The 17,879-nt window shown below is 41.9% G+C and overlaps 1 protein-coding gene across 2 annotated transcripts in view; it reads right to left on the reverse strand.

Annotated features, from left to right (window-relative positions):
* Positions 1-210: 210 nt before the first annotated feature.
* LOC132824366 (plakophilin-3-like) overlaps positions 211-17,879 on the reverse strand; it is a 72,791-nt gene continuing 55,122 nt past the window's right edge. For both annotated transcript variants that reach the window (XM_060838759.1, XM_060838758.1), the window contains exons 12-13: positions 12,583-12,667; positions 211-2,486 (exon numbers count right to left, since the gene is read on the reverse strand). In XM_060838759.1, coding sequence (XP_060694742.1) covers positions 2,451-2,486; positions 12,583-12,667 — 121 coding nt within the window. In that variant the 3' untranslated portion in view covers positions 211-2,450. The remainder of the gene's footprint in view (positions 2,487-12,582; positions 12,668-17,879) is intronic.

Consider the following 17,879-nt stretch of genomic DNA (forward strand, 5'->3'; position numbering starts at 1 on the left):
CTTTCTCAAATTTAGAACTTCAACTTTTGAATCTGGTCTGTCCTTTTTCATCACTATTTTAAATCTAAAAGAATTATGGTCGCTGGCCCCCTATCTCACCACTTGGACTACAGTGGCCCAAGAAAGTTGCTCATTGCCTACTCTCATTGCCTTCTGAGATAGTAATGAATGCTTGCCGCGACACTTCCCATGAACAAATTAAAGTGGAACTTTTGATTAAATAAAAAAACTTTATTTGTTTTTTGAGCTGATGATAATGCAAGCATCAGAACAGTTTTTTAAAAGCGAACTAAGTTGGCGCTTAACAGATAAAATCAGGGCAACCACAGTTTCTTTATAAAAATACTGACATTTACAGAGAATAAAATTATTCACCCAATCATCTATGGTATTAGAATTGTTCACTTCTTGTCTTATCACCGTCTCTCATTTAGATGGTCATTTTCTGGCCATCTGGAAAATATGCACAATTGACAAATGTTTCTGCTAGTAATCTGCTTAGTCTATAGGAATCATATAACTTGTCACAATTACTACAGACCAAGCCCTGTTATACCACTCCCCAGCCTGATTGTAAACAATCCTAGGCTGAAGTGGGTACTGCAGATGCTGGAGATTAGAGTCAAGATTAGAATGGAAAAGGACAGCAGGTCAGGCAGCATCCGAGGAGCAGGAAAATCAACGTTTCGGGCAAAAGCCTTTCATCAAGAATTTGATGAAGGGCTTTTGCCCAAAATGTCGATTTTTCTGCTCCTTGGATGCTGGCTGACCTGCTGTGCCCTTCCAGCACCACTCTAATGTAAACACGCCTGCTGACTGTTCCAGTCCTCATTGTCTAACTCCACAGTCCGCACCAGTTTCCACTCACATCCATTTTCCTCCAGATCTGGTTTCACTCTACCAGGCCCTGGCCTACCTTTGCTACCTTGTGCTCAGTTGGTGTCTCGTCATTTCCCAGCCTCAGTGTTAGGTCCTGCTGTGCCTGACAGAAGATGTGGAACATCTGTCACTGGCAAAGCAGACTTGGGTTCTCCTGCAAGCCAATGACCTTTTTGGAAAGTTGCAAGTCACTTTGGGATTATGTATTTCAAGTTTTTGCTGCAGTTGTTAGACTACAAAAAACCTAGAAAGTTTTCCATGGACTTTCTGGAAGGCAGTGGGAGGGAGACATTATTACACAGATATACATTCCATGTACAGATTGTACATACTAAAATAAACAAACACTCTTTCAGAAGCTTATTTTTAATTGTTTGTGATTTACTATACTCAAAGTGATAATAAACAATTACATTTAAAATCCCATTCCCAGAATATTATATCTAAACATCATGTACATTGGAAAACCACCACCAAACCTTCTACAACATCCCAATTTTTTTGTTTCTCTGTTCCAATATGTGATCACACTATTTCAGACCCAAAGATTCTTTGTTCAGCAACTGCAAGGGGAATACTTTCAGTTCATAAGATCTGAAAAGTGTTCTGCTGCTCTCCTGTAATCTCCTAGTTAAAGACCAGTGTCAGAATTGATATAATTGAAATCCTGCCAATTTGCTCTGTTTTTTAAAAAAAACACTCATGGTCTGTGGGTGTTGCTGGTTGGACCAGGATTTATTACCCATCTTATCTAAATCAATTGTAAATTAATTCATACAGATTGCTCCAAGAATTTATCATTACCCTTTATTATGTTAACACATGAACCTGGTTAATATTGGCCTTTTAGGCATTTTAACATTGCTTCTTCTCATTAACCCTAGCTTGCTGACTCCATTAGGGCCCATTCCACATTACCTAATTTCTTAGATATATCATAAATCTATTTTTTAAACAAACAGGTGGGAGGAAGAGAGCACAGCAAAGAAATTTATCAACAGAAAACCCGCTGACTGCATAGTTGTATAATCAAATGTAGTTTATGTAGATTGGACACCTCGGAAGTTATAAGATTTTATATCTTTTAGGTATGCTCATTTCAATTCAGTTGCTAAACAATTTGGCCCACATCAATCAAGATCTTTTCAAATCGCACAGCTTATTGCAGTATCAGACTGCTAGGAGTTGAAACAGGAACTTGAGATTACAATTACAAAAATTTTAATATTTTATTACTTTGAAAAGTTAAAATCTGGATTGCTGCTACATTTTGAAGGACAGTATAGACACAAAAAAAAAATCTTTAGTATTATACAAACTTTTGGTAGCACATACAAGTTTCACAGAGTCATTGAACATCTACGCTCCTTGTGGTGATGGTCCGTCCTAACGTAGTTTTAGTAGATCCACACATAGGGAGGCAGGTCTCCATCAACCCGAGAGCAGTTTACAACAAATACAAAAGGAAAATGGAATAGATAGAGATTAAATTATCCTTCCTGGGGGAGGAGCATTCAGTAGGATCCAGCTGTCTGTAGTTTTGATTGTAGCGTGTAGGAGCAGATTTGACCTTAGTTGGACATAAAATCATCTTTATGGTAACCTCGCTGCAGAAAGAAAAAAGGAAATCATACTGAGTTCAGCAGATCTAAAATCTTCTGTGAATAAACTGTTTTGACTTTTAAAACAAAAAACAGTAAACCATCCAAGTACCTCTAAGAACATGCTATAAGGTCCTGTGAAGTGATATAATTGAGCTAAAATGGGACACCGAGCTAAAGTAGTCTCATTTTAAAGACAGCTTTAAAGGAGATGCAGCAGAGAGGTTATAAGAATTCCATTTCACATGGTAGGGTGTATATTGGCCAACAACAGTGGGTTGGAAGGGTGCATGTGTCTGTGTGCATGAGGAGTGCGAGAATAACAGGAGGATGCCAATGTTAAATGTGAAGGGAACACCAGGAAGAGAAGCTGTGATGGGTGAGGGCAACTTGCAACTCAATGGGATATAAACAGCAGGAGTTTGGGCATTAATGGAATGGGTATTAATTCAATATTAATTTTGGATGTTAATTTTGACAGTTAACTGGAAAACATAGGATTGGTGGGCTCAGTATTGATTCTATTCCACTTTACACAGATGGTAACCTCGATCTTCCAGAAAGAATTCACAAAATAAACAAGATAAAATACACACTGAATTGAAAGGTCATTCCAACATTTCACCAAAGCCAGGATTCCACAGGAGATTTCTATGCCTTTGACTATGATGAACTGTTCAATGCAATCTGTTCAGCTTTTAGTTTTGAATGGCATACTTCAGAGTACTGCCTCCCTACTGCATGTGTTAAGACGGTTAAATTGTCTTCAAATTTCAGATGACACGTTTTCACCTGCAGGCTTACAAATTTTCAGAGAATATCTATTCTCTTCCCAGTTCAAACCTTTTCATTTCTATTGGATAAGTGTCACTGTTTTGAAAAGAAAGTGCTCAGATCAAAAATCTGCCAAATTAAACAAACAGAGGAGGACTTGCTCGACAGAAATGCTAATTTTGTTGTCACGCAAGGAATCTGGTAAAAGTTCAGACTTGTTCAGCACAGAAACATATCCTCTCCACAGCGCTCTGGAAACCTGAATAAACATGTTTTCCAAGCTGTTGCGATTCCCTTGTTCTAACTGCAAGATGACAAAGTCCAAAAATGTTCTATTTTCCCAACTTGCAAATAGGAGTAAGAATAATATTCAAATGTTCAGAAGAACTAACAAAGAGCTCACCAGCTGGAAGTAAGTTGAGGTATTCTGTCAGGAGGACAACACAGGAGAAGAGGTTATATGAGATTAGAGTAGGCCGGATGGATTGGAGGTCAGACATATAGCAGGTAGAGTAAGTCCCTTGTTCAATGAGATTATGGGCCCCTGAAGCACTGCAAAAGTATTTAAGACCATTTTCTGACTGTTAATTATGTCATTCTTCCCCATTTTTGTGTGGGCTACCCTGCTTTCTGATCTACAATTTACACCGTCTCTTTGTGTCAAATCCTCTTTCCTCTTTTCTGACCATCTCGCCAAATCTTATTCTTCCTGCTGCTTCCTTCTCTTGGACCTATGTTCCTATTCAAGATCTGGATCTGACCAGATGCTGGAGCTCAAGCTTTGTGGAAGTTCCAATGGCTACAAAAGCAGGTCAAAAAACTGGCAATACTGCAGCATGCAACTCATCTTCAGACTCCCCACGCTTAGTCCAGCAATCTTAAAAAGGTACAAGTCAAGAGTGTGATTGAATACACTCCACTTGTCTAGATGTCTGAATCTCCAGCAGGCAGGAAACTCAACATCCTCTGCATGAAAGAAGCTTGTGTGACTGGTAACCCATCCACCATCTTCAACATCCACGGTGTCTACCAATGGTGCACTGTTAGCAATGTATACCATCTACAAAAGTTATCATAACAACAAAGTTTCTTCAACAACAAATTTCCAAACTTGTGACCTCTAGAGACATAGGGATGGGAACACTACCATCACCTGCAAGCTTCCCTCCAACTCATCCATCATTCGACCTTCACAATCATTGTGAAGGGAATTATGCATTTACCCAACACAGAGTTCATGTGTGAAAAGACCTGTGTCATGGAGACATCAGATCACATGGGACTGATACATCCACACAGGTGGTCCTTTCTTACCATCCTCTGCATATAATTATATTAAATAAAGCCGGTTGCTGTTTGCTCATAAGGGTGTAGATCTCACATCATGATGGTTGCTTGGTCAAAAAGCCTCTCTCCCAACAGCACTGTGGTCTTACCCACAATGCAGCAATTCAAGATAACAGATCATCACCATTTTCTCAAGGGCAATAAGGGATGGGTCATAAATGCTGGTTTAACTAGCAAGACCCATGTCCCAGTAATAAATAAAAGAAAATATGCAGATTGGAGATGTACGGAGCATACACTCACTGAACCACATTTATTCTCCAAAAGTTTCAGATTCCTAATACTTACAGATTTTACTTACAAATCCACATTCGAAGAAAAAGGTTGAACCAACAAAGATTCTCACCAATTATTTAAGGAACTAGTTAGCAAACAACAAATGTTTCGATAAGTTGATATAATGAAACAAATCTACAGCAGTATTAAAACAAACAAATAACTCTCAACTCGGTGATATTGCCACATGCCTTTCCAATTTCCCTCTCAATTAAAGCTTATGTTTTGTGGTACTCTCAGAATGATATATTAGGATTCTCCTTCTTGGGTGTGAACAGTAAACCAGTCCAGTCAAACATTCAACATTAATAGCTGAACGGTACAAGGTAAAAGGAGGTCTCATTGTTTGAGGTGGTGTTTTGTGGCTTTAAAAGCTTTAAAATGGTTTTAACCTGTAACATACAACCACTGACTGCTGCATAGATGGCAGGAAAAGTGAAGCCATTATTTCAGGTGCTACATATTTTTGCATTCTAATAGCTTACATGCTAATGAACATCAAGCTGTCCTCCTAATTCCCTGGATACTGTTCTTATTTAAACCCAAGCAATCTACTACCATATTATGAACTGACTGGCAACTGAATTCATGGACTTTAAAAACAGCGTTAAGAATTAAATGAAACATTTCAAAATCATCCGAGCAAAATGCTTGCTGAATCCATTGACAATGCTCTGGCACTTTCAGGAATTAGATTAGATTACTTACAGTGTGTAAACAGGCCCTTCGTCCCAACAAGTCCACACCAACCCGCTGAAGCGCAACCCACCCAGACCCATTCCCCCACATTTACCTAACAATACGGGCAATTTAGCATGGCCACTTCACCTAACCTGCATATTTTTGGACTGAGAGAGGAAACTGGAGCACCCGGAGGAAACCCACGCAGATACGGGCAGAATGTGCAAACTCCACACAGTCAGTCGCCTGAGGCGGGAATTGAACTCAGGTCTGTGGCGCTGTGAGGCAGCAGTGCTAACCACTGTGCCACCGACAAATTGAACATTTTATTTTACTAAGTCAGTTACAAAAGTGACATTACTTGCACCCTGAAGAGTCTCTCATGGCGTGTTGAAAGGTAAAGTAGTGCTGACCACCAATTTAGTCATTCTGCTATTCAGGCAGCAAGGCGCCTTTGAACAAATAAACTTCCTCACAACTTCTATACACACATACTAAAATACTGTCTGAGACATTCATTCTCGACAGGGTTCTTAATCTTTTAAACACCACATCCACCATACGAAGACAATTAATACGAGGAACTGTGGCATTGACAGCAATATCGTTGATGATCAGCATATAAAGCAACTGGAAGGAAAGACCACTTGAAAAATTCTTTAGTGGATTTATAGATCACTGGTTAAGAACCCCTGTTCCAGTGCCACCTAGATGAAGGGCTTTTGTCCGAAACATCGGTTTTCCTGCTACTCGGATGCTGCCTGACCTGTTGTGCTTTTCCAGCACCATTCTAATCTTGATTCTGGTCTCCAGCATCTGCAGTCCTCACTTTCGCCCAGCTCCGAGGAATGGAAGCCACTGCATCTCCCCATAGGGACGGAGAATAAAGGAAAACTATTGAAACTCGTTATGCTTCAAGGGACACAAACCGCTCCCAATTTACTTCGTACAATAATCGATGGGTTTTGATCAGAAAATATTTAACTATGTTTGTGGAGACGCTAATAATCCCATTTATGTCCCAAGGTGAATGTAGGACTTGTGGCGAGAGAGATAGGAATCAATTGCTAAATTGAAATTCGAATCCTTATATGAGCCTGTCACTCAGCCTCGAGAGGTTTACTGTAATTTCTGGGCTCCATTACATCAGGCTGCTAGAAATTTTGCCTCTGGTCAACATCACAGACGGATAAGGATCTAGTTTACTTGTTAACATTGAAATTGCCTGCAAGACCCTCGTAGGAAATCATTCTCCAGGCTGAGCTAGATCAAAACAGAAATTACTGGAGAAACTCAGCAGCTCTGGAGCATTTATGAAAGGCTAAGAGAAACAGAGTTAATGTTGAGACAGAGATTTTATTGGACTCAAACTGTTAATGGGTGGTTTTCTCTCCATTGATGCTGCCAGACCTGCTGAGTTTCTCCAGCACGTTGCTTCTTTTGATTTCAGATTGCCAGCATTTGCAGTATTTTGCATTTATCGAGATTGAGCTTCAAGTCAATACTGTTTCAAAGCCTAGTGCTCTAGAAGATCCTGTTATCACTATCATTTTGCTGCACACTCCACAACCCTGAGCAGCTGCATCATTGCTTGGATCAGGAATTGCACTGTCTCAGATCGTGAGGACAGCTAAGATGTCTCTCTGCCCTCCATAATAGACATCAACAGCACATGCTGCATCTGAAAGGCTAACAGCATTGTGGAAGACGCTACACACACCTCACTCAAACTTTTCTCCCTCCTGCCATCTGGCAGATAATACCAGAAAAATTGGTCTCTCTCAGCCAGACCGTGTGACCATTTCTTCCTCCAAGCCATCAGGCTCCTTAACACGGTATGATAGGACTCTTTTTCTACCCAAAATTCTTTGCATGACTTCGAATTGCTGCTACAGTGTCTATTAATTATGCACTTCTTACCACCCTTTGTATGATCATGTAGTTTGTGCTGTCCATGTAGCACCTTGGTCCTGGAGGAATGCTGTCTCATTTTTAACTGTATCAGTTGTATATGTTAGAAATGACAAATAAAATCTACTCTATCAAAAGGAATTGTGTAATTTCAGCCAATTACACCCACCTGAACCCAAGCTCCCACAGAAACAAGTGCCCTTCACTGGACACTCACTTTCTGCACTTAAGACACAAATCAAAGAATGTATCTTTGATGTACAAGTTAGTCTTAATATTAACCTCTTTCCTCTCCTTTTCTTTCGCATGTGAGAAATCGAGTGAGAGGGAGAGAGATTATAGTCATCCCTGGGTTCGAATGCACGAATAAACCAAAGTTCTGCCTTAAACCCCAAAGAGAGTTTGTTGAGTGTCATTTGAAAAAAAAACTCAAAAGTGACACAACACCAGGATATAGTCCAACAGGTTTAATTGCAAGCACACTAGCTTTCGGAGTACTGCTCCTTCATCGGGTGATAGTCACCTGATTAAGGAGCGGCATTCCGAAAGCTAGTGTGCTTGCAATTAAACCTGTTGGACTATAACCTGGTGTTGTGTCATTTTTAACTTTGTACACCCCAGTCCAACACCGGCATCTCCAAATCATGAAAAAAGATGGATTTCACAGAACAGTGTTTGGGGAAAGCAAGCCACACTATTTCAAAGGGAAGAGAAGGAAATTTGAAAATCATCTTTGCCTACAGACAAGAGGGCAGGAAAATGAAAGGAACTCAAATTGCCTCTCTCTCTACCGTTAGATAAATGACATTGCTATCAGGTAATCTTGAATAGGGAGGGAAATGGGAGGTGGAGGATTATGAATAGCCCATTTTTATTCCATTTACAGTAAAGAACCTCAGTACTGCCTCAAAACAAAAATAAAAATATTTTTGGGAGCTGCCCGTTGCACAAACTTGGGACATTTTGTGATTTATTGTTAAGCAAGTGCTGTGACACACAGCTCAAAGTTCTGTGCCATGGAGAAGTGCTCACGCTTGCCAATTAGCATTTGCAACCCACAGTCACTGCGTTGTGCCAAATCTCAAAGCCCCCAGGAGGCAGTACTGAGCACACGGCTGGGAGCTTGCTGGCAGGAAATTCCGAGCGAGCTTTCATTTAAATTTGTAAATCTCAACAACTGAGCAGAGGTTCACAGAAAATTAAGATGCTGAAGTTAATGGGAAAAAAAGGCTTAAAGTTTGGGGAATTAAAAAAGAAATCAACATATTGCAGCACGGAATTGCATTCAGAAGCTTCCAAATACCCCACTCTGTCGGATCAGCGTATAATAGGCCTTGCTGGGTGGATAGGTCAGCTCGACAGGCTGGAACTCCTCACTGCAACATATTGCAGAATGCCTCACGGATTTATCTTTCTAATTTTCCTCTATGCTCTTTGAGGTGCTGTCTGGAATCCACTCTGTGATTAGATTGTTCACCAGTCCATTGTGCTTCTTGCTACATTTCACAAACGCTGAGCAGCTTTATAGCTCCCCTGGTCACTGACGTTTTGGATAACTTGTGAGTTTATGCTCCAATAATGCCTTTGACAACTTCTGAATTGAACAAGTAAATGCCATTCCTTGTGTTTATTGTTGAAAATAAACAGTGTTAGGAATTACAAATAGTCTTATTTCTCCCGCCAATTTTCTCACCTTTAATTCCTCTCCTGACTTACACTGAAATATGCATGGTCACTCTGAAGCTCTGTCCATCTGTATGTTTGTCGCTGACTAGTGAGTATCATTATGCCATTTGATCAAGGGACCCAAAAATGTAAATATCATCTCACTTATTTTATTTTCCTTCATATTAAGGCAATCTACAGCATCCCTACATCTACTTGAATTCATCTTGACAGCAGAAGCCTAAGACCTGTGTAGACTGCATCATTCAGTACTACAGCATACCAAGAAGCAAGTACACCACACCGAGGGGAAGGACCTAAATCAATAGCAAAGTTGTGTGAGAGACCATGCTTCAACTTTTCTTCCCCACACCCCCCACTCAATGAGTTGATGAGCAAATCTCAAAAATGTTTAGCATTAATATGACTTTCAAAAAAAACACAATACATTGACAATTTGAAAAGGTGAGGAACTGATAAAAATGACCATTTAAACATGCCAAGCAGCAGAGCTAGGAGATCGTGAGGACTGCAGATGCTGAAAAGTCAGAGTCGATAAAGTGTGGAACTGGAAAAAAAAACACAGCAGGTCAAGCATCATCAGGAGAATTGACGTTTCAAGTCAGGACCTTTCATCAGGACGGGCGAAAGTTGTGTGTGTGGGGGGGGGGAACTGAGAAACAAATGGGGTGGTGGGACTGGAGGAAAGGGGGATGGGATGGTGCTACTTGGATGTAGGTAGGTGGTGATTGGGATTGGTCAGTGGGAAGGGTAGAGCGGAAAGGTGGGAAAGAAGATGGACAGGTTAGGTCAGGTCAATGGGGTGGGGTGGAGGGGGAGAGCTAGAATTGGGATGGGGTGAGGGGTGGTGAGGTTTGGAAGCTGGTGAATTCTATGTTGAGGCCGTATGGTTCCCAAGGCGAAGGTGTACTTCCTTCAGTTTGCATGTAGCCTTATTTTGATTGTGGTGGTGGCTCAGCGTGGACATGTCGTCAGGGGAGTTGAAAAAGTTGGCCAGGGGAAGATGGAGTTGATTGGAGCGTACAAACCAGATTTGTTCCCTGAAGCGGTCCCCAGTGTAGAATAGACCAAACTGGGAGCCACGTATGCAATAAGTCAGGTTACAGGAAATGCAGGTAAATCTCTGCTGGACCTGGAATGATTGTTTGGGGCCTTGGATGGAGGTGGAGGGGAGCTGAGAGGGCACGGTTTGCACCTCCTGCAGCCACAGGGAAAGGTGCCAGGTGTGGAGGAGAGGTTGGTGGGGAGTCTGGACCTAATGAGGGAGTCGCAGAGGGAACGGTCCCTGCGGAAAGTGGATAGGGGTGAGGAAGGAAATATCTTTTTGGAGTGGGGTCACACTGCAGCTGGTAGAAATTTAGTTATTATACTGTTCTTAGACAACAAAAACACTTATTGCAAGATAGCAATAAGTACAACTCCATTTGGCCAGATGTCATTACTGGAACCTTATGAGAGCTGGTACAAATCCATCTGCTCCCTCTGAAAGCAAGAGTAAAACTATTCTAAGCATTCTAATTTATTTGAGCAACTACAGTGAGACACCAGCAGAACAGGTTGAATTTTGTACAACACTGATCACCAGGCAGACAGGGACTGAGGAAAAGCTTAGATTTTGGGTTTAACTAACACCGAATTTCCCATTTGCCTCCAGTGGTTCATCTGCTGAGGTGGCCTCAGCAGAAACTACATGAAAATGGACTTTCAGCCCGAGCTGTTCTTGGGTTAGGTTGTGTATGTGCGTGCGTGTGCATGTGTGTCTGTGTGCGTGTCTCTCTCATACAGTCTCAGGATTACACGTAGCCTCCCAACTTTCCACATTGATGCACTCCTGCCCTACCTCACTGCTGGGGCTCGAGATCTGGACACTTTACCACCTTTGGGTTGGTGTGAAGGCACAAGGATGCATTGTGTACATAGTTCAACCCACAAGCTACCCATCCTGAGTGGGTATTACGAGTTGCCAGAGGAAGTGGTGGAGGCTGGTACAATTACAACATGCAAAAGGCCTCTAGATGAGTTTATGAATTAGAGGGATAAAGGGCCAAATGCTGGGAAATGGGACTAGATCAGATTTGCTTATCTGATTGGCATGAACGATTTGGACTGAAGAGTCTGTTTCCGTGCTGAACAACTCTATGACTCTACAAGTGTTTGCGGCCATTGCTCATCCCAGTAGCTTCCCTAGGTAGGCTGCCATCTCAGGGAGCTGTGCCTACACTGGATAAAAAGCATGACCCACGGTGGAAAGACTAAGGGCTCTACAGAAACTCACGAGAAGTCACGGATCTTCTCTGTTCGCTGCTCTTCCAACCACTTGGAGCAAATAAGCAGCTAATACAAGACAGAAATGGCCAGTGTTTGTGTGGGCAGCTGTTCAGCAAAATCTCCAATCCATTTGCCAGCTCTGTATGTGTGTCCTGGATGAGGCTTGGTGAGCCACGTTCTGACCCCTGGGCCACCATGGTCATCAGCCATGATCTAATAACCTCAACTGCACTCAGATTACTCTTTACTGGATCAAGAAGTGCAAGAGGCTGTGCACCAGGAGGACAGTTTCAAAATGCATTCGACCAGATGCAGTGTTCTTTCTGATGCTCAGAGCTACAAAATGGCAGACAGACATTTAAAATTATTGCACGCATTTGATTCGTCTTGCTCAGTGGATCGTTGTCGGTGGGCCATTAACGGGTCTGTGGATGCATTCACAAGGTTCGGCTCTTTAATTAGTGCTCCTCCGTCACCACAAAAACCTTCCTTTGTGCATTTTGAACTTCCAGTGAAACCAAAATAAATAATTCATTCCGGAAAAAATAAAGCAGCCAATAGGCTAAAAGTCTCTTGTTCAACACGGCTTTAAAGGAGACTCTCAGCATCTGTTGGCAACCTGCATTCATGGAGGAACACTAAAGCAGTAAAGTGCCGGAAGGTACATCACGGGGACGTAATCAAAACTGATGACACACAAAGGAGGAAAATATTAGAACAAATGACGATAAGCTTTGGCTACAAAGTTTTAGAGCGTAAGTAGGAAGCAGAAGAGAAGAGCATTAGCTGGATAATTAGAGATGTAAAAAGGTCAAATAGTAGAGTGAAGAAGTTGATGCACAAAAAGCCAGAATTAGTTTGAAAAAAAAAGCAAGGAGTTGTCAGAGGGTTGTACGACTTGGGGAGGGCCCAATTTGACAAAAATGAAGCCTGCAGCAGACTTGGAGTAGATTTATCATCTTTGATCTCAAGTGAATAGGGTCAGTAGCCCTTTTAAGACCAATTGGAAATCATTACACATGGGCACATGACACTGTTTCAAAACAAAGATCTACCATTAACTCACTGATTGTTGTTGTCAGCAAATACTTAGTGAAGTAACAGAGCTGGTCGAACTGGTCTGGGTGGAGTTGTTAGTTTTAATCGCATAAATACTTACCGACTTGTAGTCGCGATGCAAGGACTTGTAATACCACATATTTCCCAGAAGACTGGAGGCAGCTTTTACTGCTTTCTCAGCTTCACTGAAAACAAAAAGTGGGCAGACATGAACTGGGCTAGCCAAAATTCATATTTGTTTCTATTACTCTTATCATTGGGCACTTACACAAAATAAGTTTGCACAATGAAATAAATGCTGACCACAGAATACCCTCTCAATCAATGAGTCATCAAAGCATGGAAACAAAAGGATTTCAGTTTGCACTTGTCTTCAGGTTCCCCAATTACCTCAAGGAAGTTCTTGAGCCAGTAGCTATGTGTGGGGGCCGAACCCCTCTCGTCATCTTAATGAGTCACTCGAGACGTGATTTTCCATGCACAAAGCCACGTTGACTATCCCTTATCAGTCCTTGCCTACCCAAATACATGTACATCCTGTCCCTCAGGGTTCCCTCCAACAACTTGCCATCGATGTCAGGCTCACCCGTCAATAGCTCCCAGTCTTTTCCTTACCACCTTTCTTAAGTAGGGGTACCACGTTAGCCAACCTCCAGTCTTCTGGTACCTCACCTGTGACTATTGATGATACAAGTATCTCAGCAAGAGGCCCAGCAATCACTTCTCTAGCTTCCCACAGAGTTAGAGGGTACAAGGCTGAATAGGTTGGGGCTGTTTTCCCTGGAGCGTTAAAGGCTGAGGGGTGACCTTATAGAGGTTTATAAAATCATGAGGGGTGTGGATAGAGTAAATAGACAAGGTCTTTTCCCTGGAGTGGGGGAAAATCCAGAACTAGAGGGTATAGGTTGCGGGTGAGAGGTGAAAAATTTAAAAGGCACCTAAGGGGCAATTATTCCACACAGATGGCGATGTGTGTATGGAATGAGCTACCAGAGGCTGGTACAATTGCAACTTTTAAAAAGGCATCTGCATGGGTACATGAATAGGAAGGGTTAAGAGGGATATGGGAAAATGCTGGCAAATGGGACTAGATTAATTTAGGATATCTGGTCAGCATGGGCAATTTGGACCGAAGGGTCTGTTTCCGTGCTGTACAGCTCTATGTGCATGCAAAACTGTGCGCCCTGAAGAGATTAGATTAGATTAGATACAGTGTGGAAACAGGCCCTTCGGCCCAACAAGTCCACACCGACCCGCCAAAGCGCAATCCACCCATTCCCCTACATTTACCCCTTTACCTAACACTATGGGCAATTTAGCATGGCCAATTCACCTGACCCGCACATCTTTGGACTGTGGGAGGAAACCGGAGCACCCGGAGGAACCTCCACACAGTCAGTCGCTTGAGTCGGGAACTGAACCCGGGTCTCTGGCGCTGTGAGGCTGCAGTTCTAACCACTGTGCCACCGCACTGCCCATAAAAGTAGGACAATTGGGCTTGTTTAAAATGAGATTGAGAAATTTAATGTAATCTCACCTTTAATCTGCATATCTTTCAAACTGATGATTACTAACAGATCAGGAGGTTCTGATTTAAGGTTGATTCACTCATGGGAAAATTGAAGTATATGCACTGGTTGGTATTCTCAAAATAAAGAGGAACTCAACAAATAAAACTAAAACTAGAGTAGATTATTTGGTCCTTGCAGTCTGCTACACCCCCCTCTATCTCTTGGTATCCAAAAATCTGTTTTGTTTTGGTCTTAAACACACTCAACTGAGCATCCACAACTATGAGGGCAACAACTCCAAAAATCTTTGACTGAAGAAATTTCATATCTCGGTTCCAGTCAGCCAATACCTTTCAGAAGCTGAACATTCTAGATTCCCCAGCCTAGAGAAGCAACTTAAGAATAAAAGAACTCTGAACAGGAGTAGGCCATTTGGTTCCTCAAGCCCACTTTGCCATTCAGCAAGGTCATGGCTGATCCAACCCAAGCCTCAACTCCTCTTCTATGTTATCTCATAGATAAGCCATCAAGTTCCCAATATTTCCTCCTCTTTAAATATATTCAGTGATTGTGCCTCCATGACTTTATGGAGTAGACAATTTCAGATATTCATTACCTTCTGAGAAGAAATTCTTCTCATTTCAGTTTTAATGAAGTGTCCCCTTCTTCTGCCTCCTAGTTCCAGAGTTCCCCCACTAACAGATATATCTTCTCAACATCTGCCCGGCATGGTCTTTTGTCATATGTTTTTATGCCACACCATAAGTTTTCACTGATCCATCTTTGAATGTTGATCCATGTGCTTTCTGGGAATCTTCCAAACAGTCAAACTCTAGTGTGCCTTACAGAACATGATTGCCAGTATGTGCTAACCCTTCCCACATTTTGGTATTTATACCCAGCAATATGCAAGTCTGTGACATCATTGCAAAGTTAATATAGGGTCGTTGCACAATACCACCTCCTTAACAAATTGGTGTCTCATTTGTATCACCTCTTGTTCTTCTAAATTCAAGGGAATGTTGAAATTGAGGTCTATTCATTCAATTTGTCCCTGTAATACAGCCCTGTGTTAGAAAGCTGTCCTGAAAATGATTCATATTGGACGTGAAACATTAACTCGGTTTCTTTCTCCACAGAAGCTGCCAATCTGCTGAGTGTGAACCAGCACTTTGTTTTTTTTATTGCAGAGCTTCAACATCTGCAGTAATTTAGTTTTATTATGGGTAACTTTAGTTTATTGCATTCCATCCGCAGTGGTGCTCCCACAGCCTCAAAAGAGCTGTTTGTATCATCCTCAGTGCTTTGTATCATCCTCACTGTTTACTTTCCAAACTAACTTCATATCATCAGCAAACTCAGTTAAGGGGACTGAGTGCATATTGGTAATACAGCTTATAAAGTAATGAGGTCAAAGTACGTGATTCTTATCCCACTAGTTACATGCTGGCAACCCAAAAATGTCCCATTTGTTCCTACTCTGTGCTTCTTTGGCTCATTAGCCAAACTTTAATCCATGCAAATTTATTACTTCCAATCCCCAAACCTCCTAACTTTGTGTTGTCAACTCCTGCATGGGACTGAATCGAATGTTTTTTGGAAGTCCAGTTATGCTCAATCCCCTGGCTCACCCTCATCAGTAGCATCCTCAAAATATATTCATTATATCTTCAATTCATCAAAAATAATATCCCCCCATAAACCTGTGCTGACTCTGCTCAATCTTACCATGATTTTCTACATGCCTTATAATGAGATTAGGTTAACCGGCCTACCTGTCCCCAGGTTCCCCTCTCCCTACTTTGTTAAACAGCTGGATTATAGGTTTACTACCTTCCAATTCAGAATTCTCGAAGATGAAAACCAATAACACCCACTATCTCTACATGTCTCTCTTTTAAAACCCCAGGATGTCAGTCGTCAGGTTCATTGGATTTAGCGTCACTTCATCTCGATAATTTCTCCCATACTATTTTTTCCTTACACTAACATTTTCATTCTCACCAGACCCTTGACTCTCCATTATTTCATGATTGTCTGAGTTCACAGTTTAAGACAAAAGCAAAGTACCTTTCTAAAGGTCCCTGCTACTTTCTTATTCTCCATGTAAATTCTTCTGGCTTGGCCACTAATGGGCTCAGGTTCACTTTCACCAATCTCTTCTTGAGCATATACATATAGAAAGTACATTCATCTTATGTTCTTATGAAAGGTTGAGATTAGATTAGCTACATTTTGGAAATAGGCCCTTGGCCCAACCAGTCCACACCGACCCTCTGAAGAGTAACCCACCCAGACTCATTTCCCTCTGACTAATGCACCTAACACTATGGGCAATTTAGCACAGCTAATTCACCATAACCTACACATCTTTGGAGTGTGGGAGGAAACCCACACAGACACAGGGAGAATGTGCAAACTCCATACGGACAATCGCCTGAGGCTGGAATCAAACCTGGGACCCTGGTGCTGTGAGGCAGCAGTGCTAACCACTGAGCCACCATTTACGCTTGCATATTATCTTTCTTCTTGCCTTGCCAAAACAAGCTTCCTATCCTTGGACATACTATTCTTTTTGACAACATTATTAGCCTTTCTGTTTGATCTATACAATCTTTAACTCCTCTCATTAACATCAATTGACTTATGCTTACCATACAGTCTTTGCATCTTAAATGAATACATGTTCATAGCAAATTATTAACTCTTTAAATGCTAACCATTGCTTGCCTTTTCTTACATAGTTTTAATATAGTCTTAATATAGTTTCCCAATATATCAACTTGCATCTCGTTGAGTTAAATTTTTTTTGTTTGGAGCGAAGGCCCAAAGTTTGGATGTAAAAGTCATTGTAAAACGCAACAGTAAATTATTATATAAACTCTTCCATAGAATCCCTACGGAGCAGAAAGAGGCCATTTGGCCCACTGACTCTGCACTGGCCCTCCAAAGAACATCCCACCCAGACTCATCTCCCCCCACCCCATCTCGGTGACCCCTCATGGAGCTGTAATTGTGATCCACCCAACCTGCACACTTTTGGTCTGTGAGAGGAAACCCACACAGACACAAAATGGAAGTGCAAACGCCACACAGACAGTCGCCCAAGGCTGGAATTGAACCCAGGTGCCTGCACCACTGAGCCACCGTGCCACCCATAGCATCTTATACAACAAGAATGTAAATGAACTCTTAGTACATAATAATACATCCAAAATAGTTTGTTCACTAGTCAATTCAGGAGAGGCAATGACCTAGTGGTATGACTGCTGGGCTGTTAATCCAGAGACTCCGGCAACGTTACGGGAACCCGGGTTCGAATTCCGGTCAGATGGTGGAATTTGAATTCAGTGAAAAATACCAGAATTAAGAGCCTAATGATGACCAGTCAATTATTCGAAAAACCCATCTGGGGCACTAATACCCTTCAGGGAAGGGAACTACCATCCTTATACTTTGTCTGATCTACATGCGACTCCAGGCTCACAGCAATATGGTTGACTCTTAACTGCCCTCTGGCCAACTAGGGATGGACAATAAATGCTGGGCTAGCCAGCGATGTCCTCATCCCCTGAAGGAATGAAGAAAAATTCTTCATACTTACCAAGGGCTCCTTTGAAGCATCCCACAACCACTACTACCTTGAATGTGAAGGGCAGCAAATACTTGGAAACACCATAACCTGCAAGCTCCTCTTAGAGTCACAGAGATGTACAGCACAGAGAGAAACCCTTCGGTCCAACTTGTCCATGACGACCAGATATCACAACCCAATCTAGTCCCACCTGCCAGCACCCGGCCCATATCCCTCCAAACCCTTCCTATTCATATACCCATCCAAGTGCGTTTTAAATGGTGCAATTGTACTTGCCTCCACCACTTCCTC

Source organism: Hemiscyllium ocellatum, chromosome 18, assembly GCF_020745735.1.
Source record: "Hemiscyllium ocellatum isolate sHemOce1 chromosome 18, sHemOce1.pat.X.cur, whole genome shotgun sequence".
NCBI lineage: Eukaryota > Metazoa > Chordata > Chondrichthyes > Orectolobiformes > Hemiscylliidae > Hemiscyllium > Hemiscyllium ocellatum.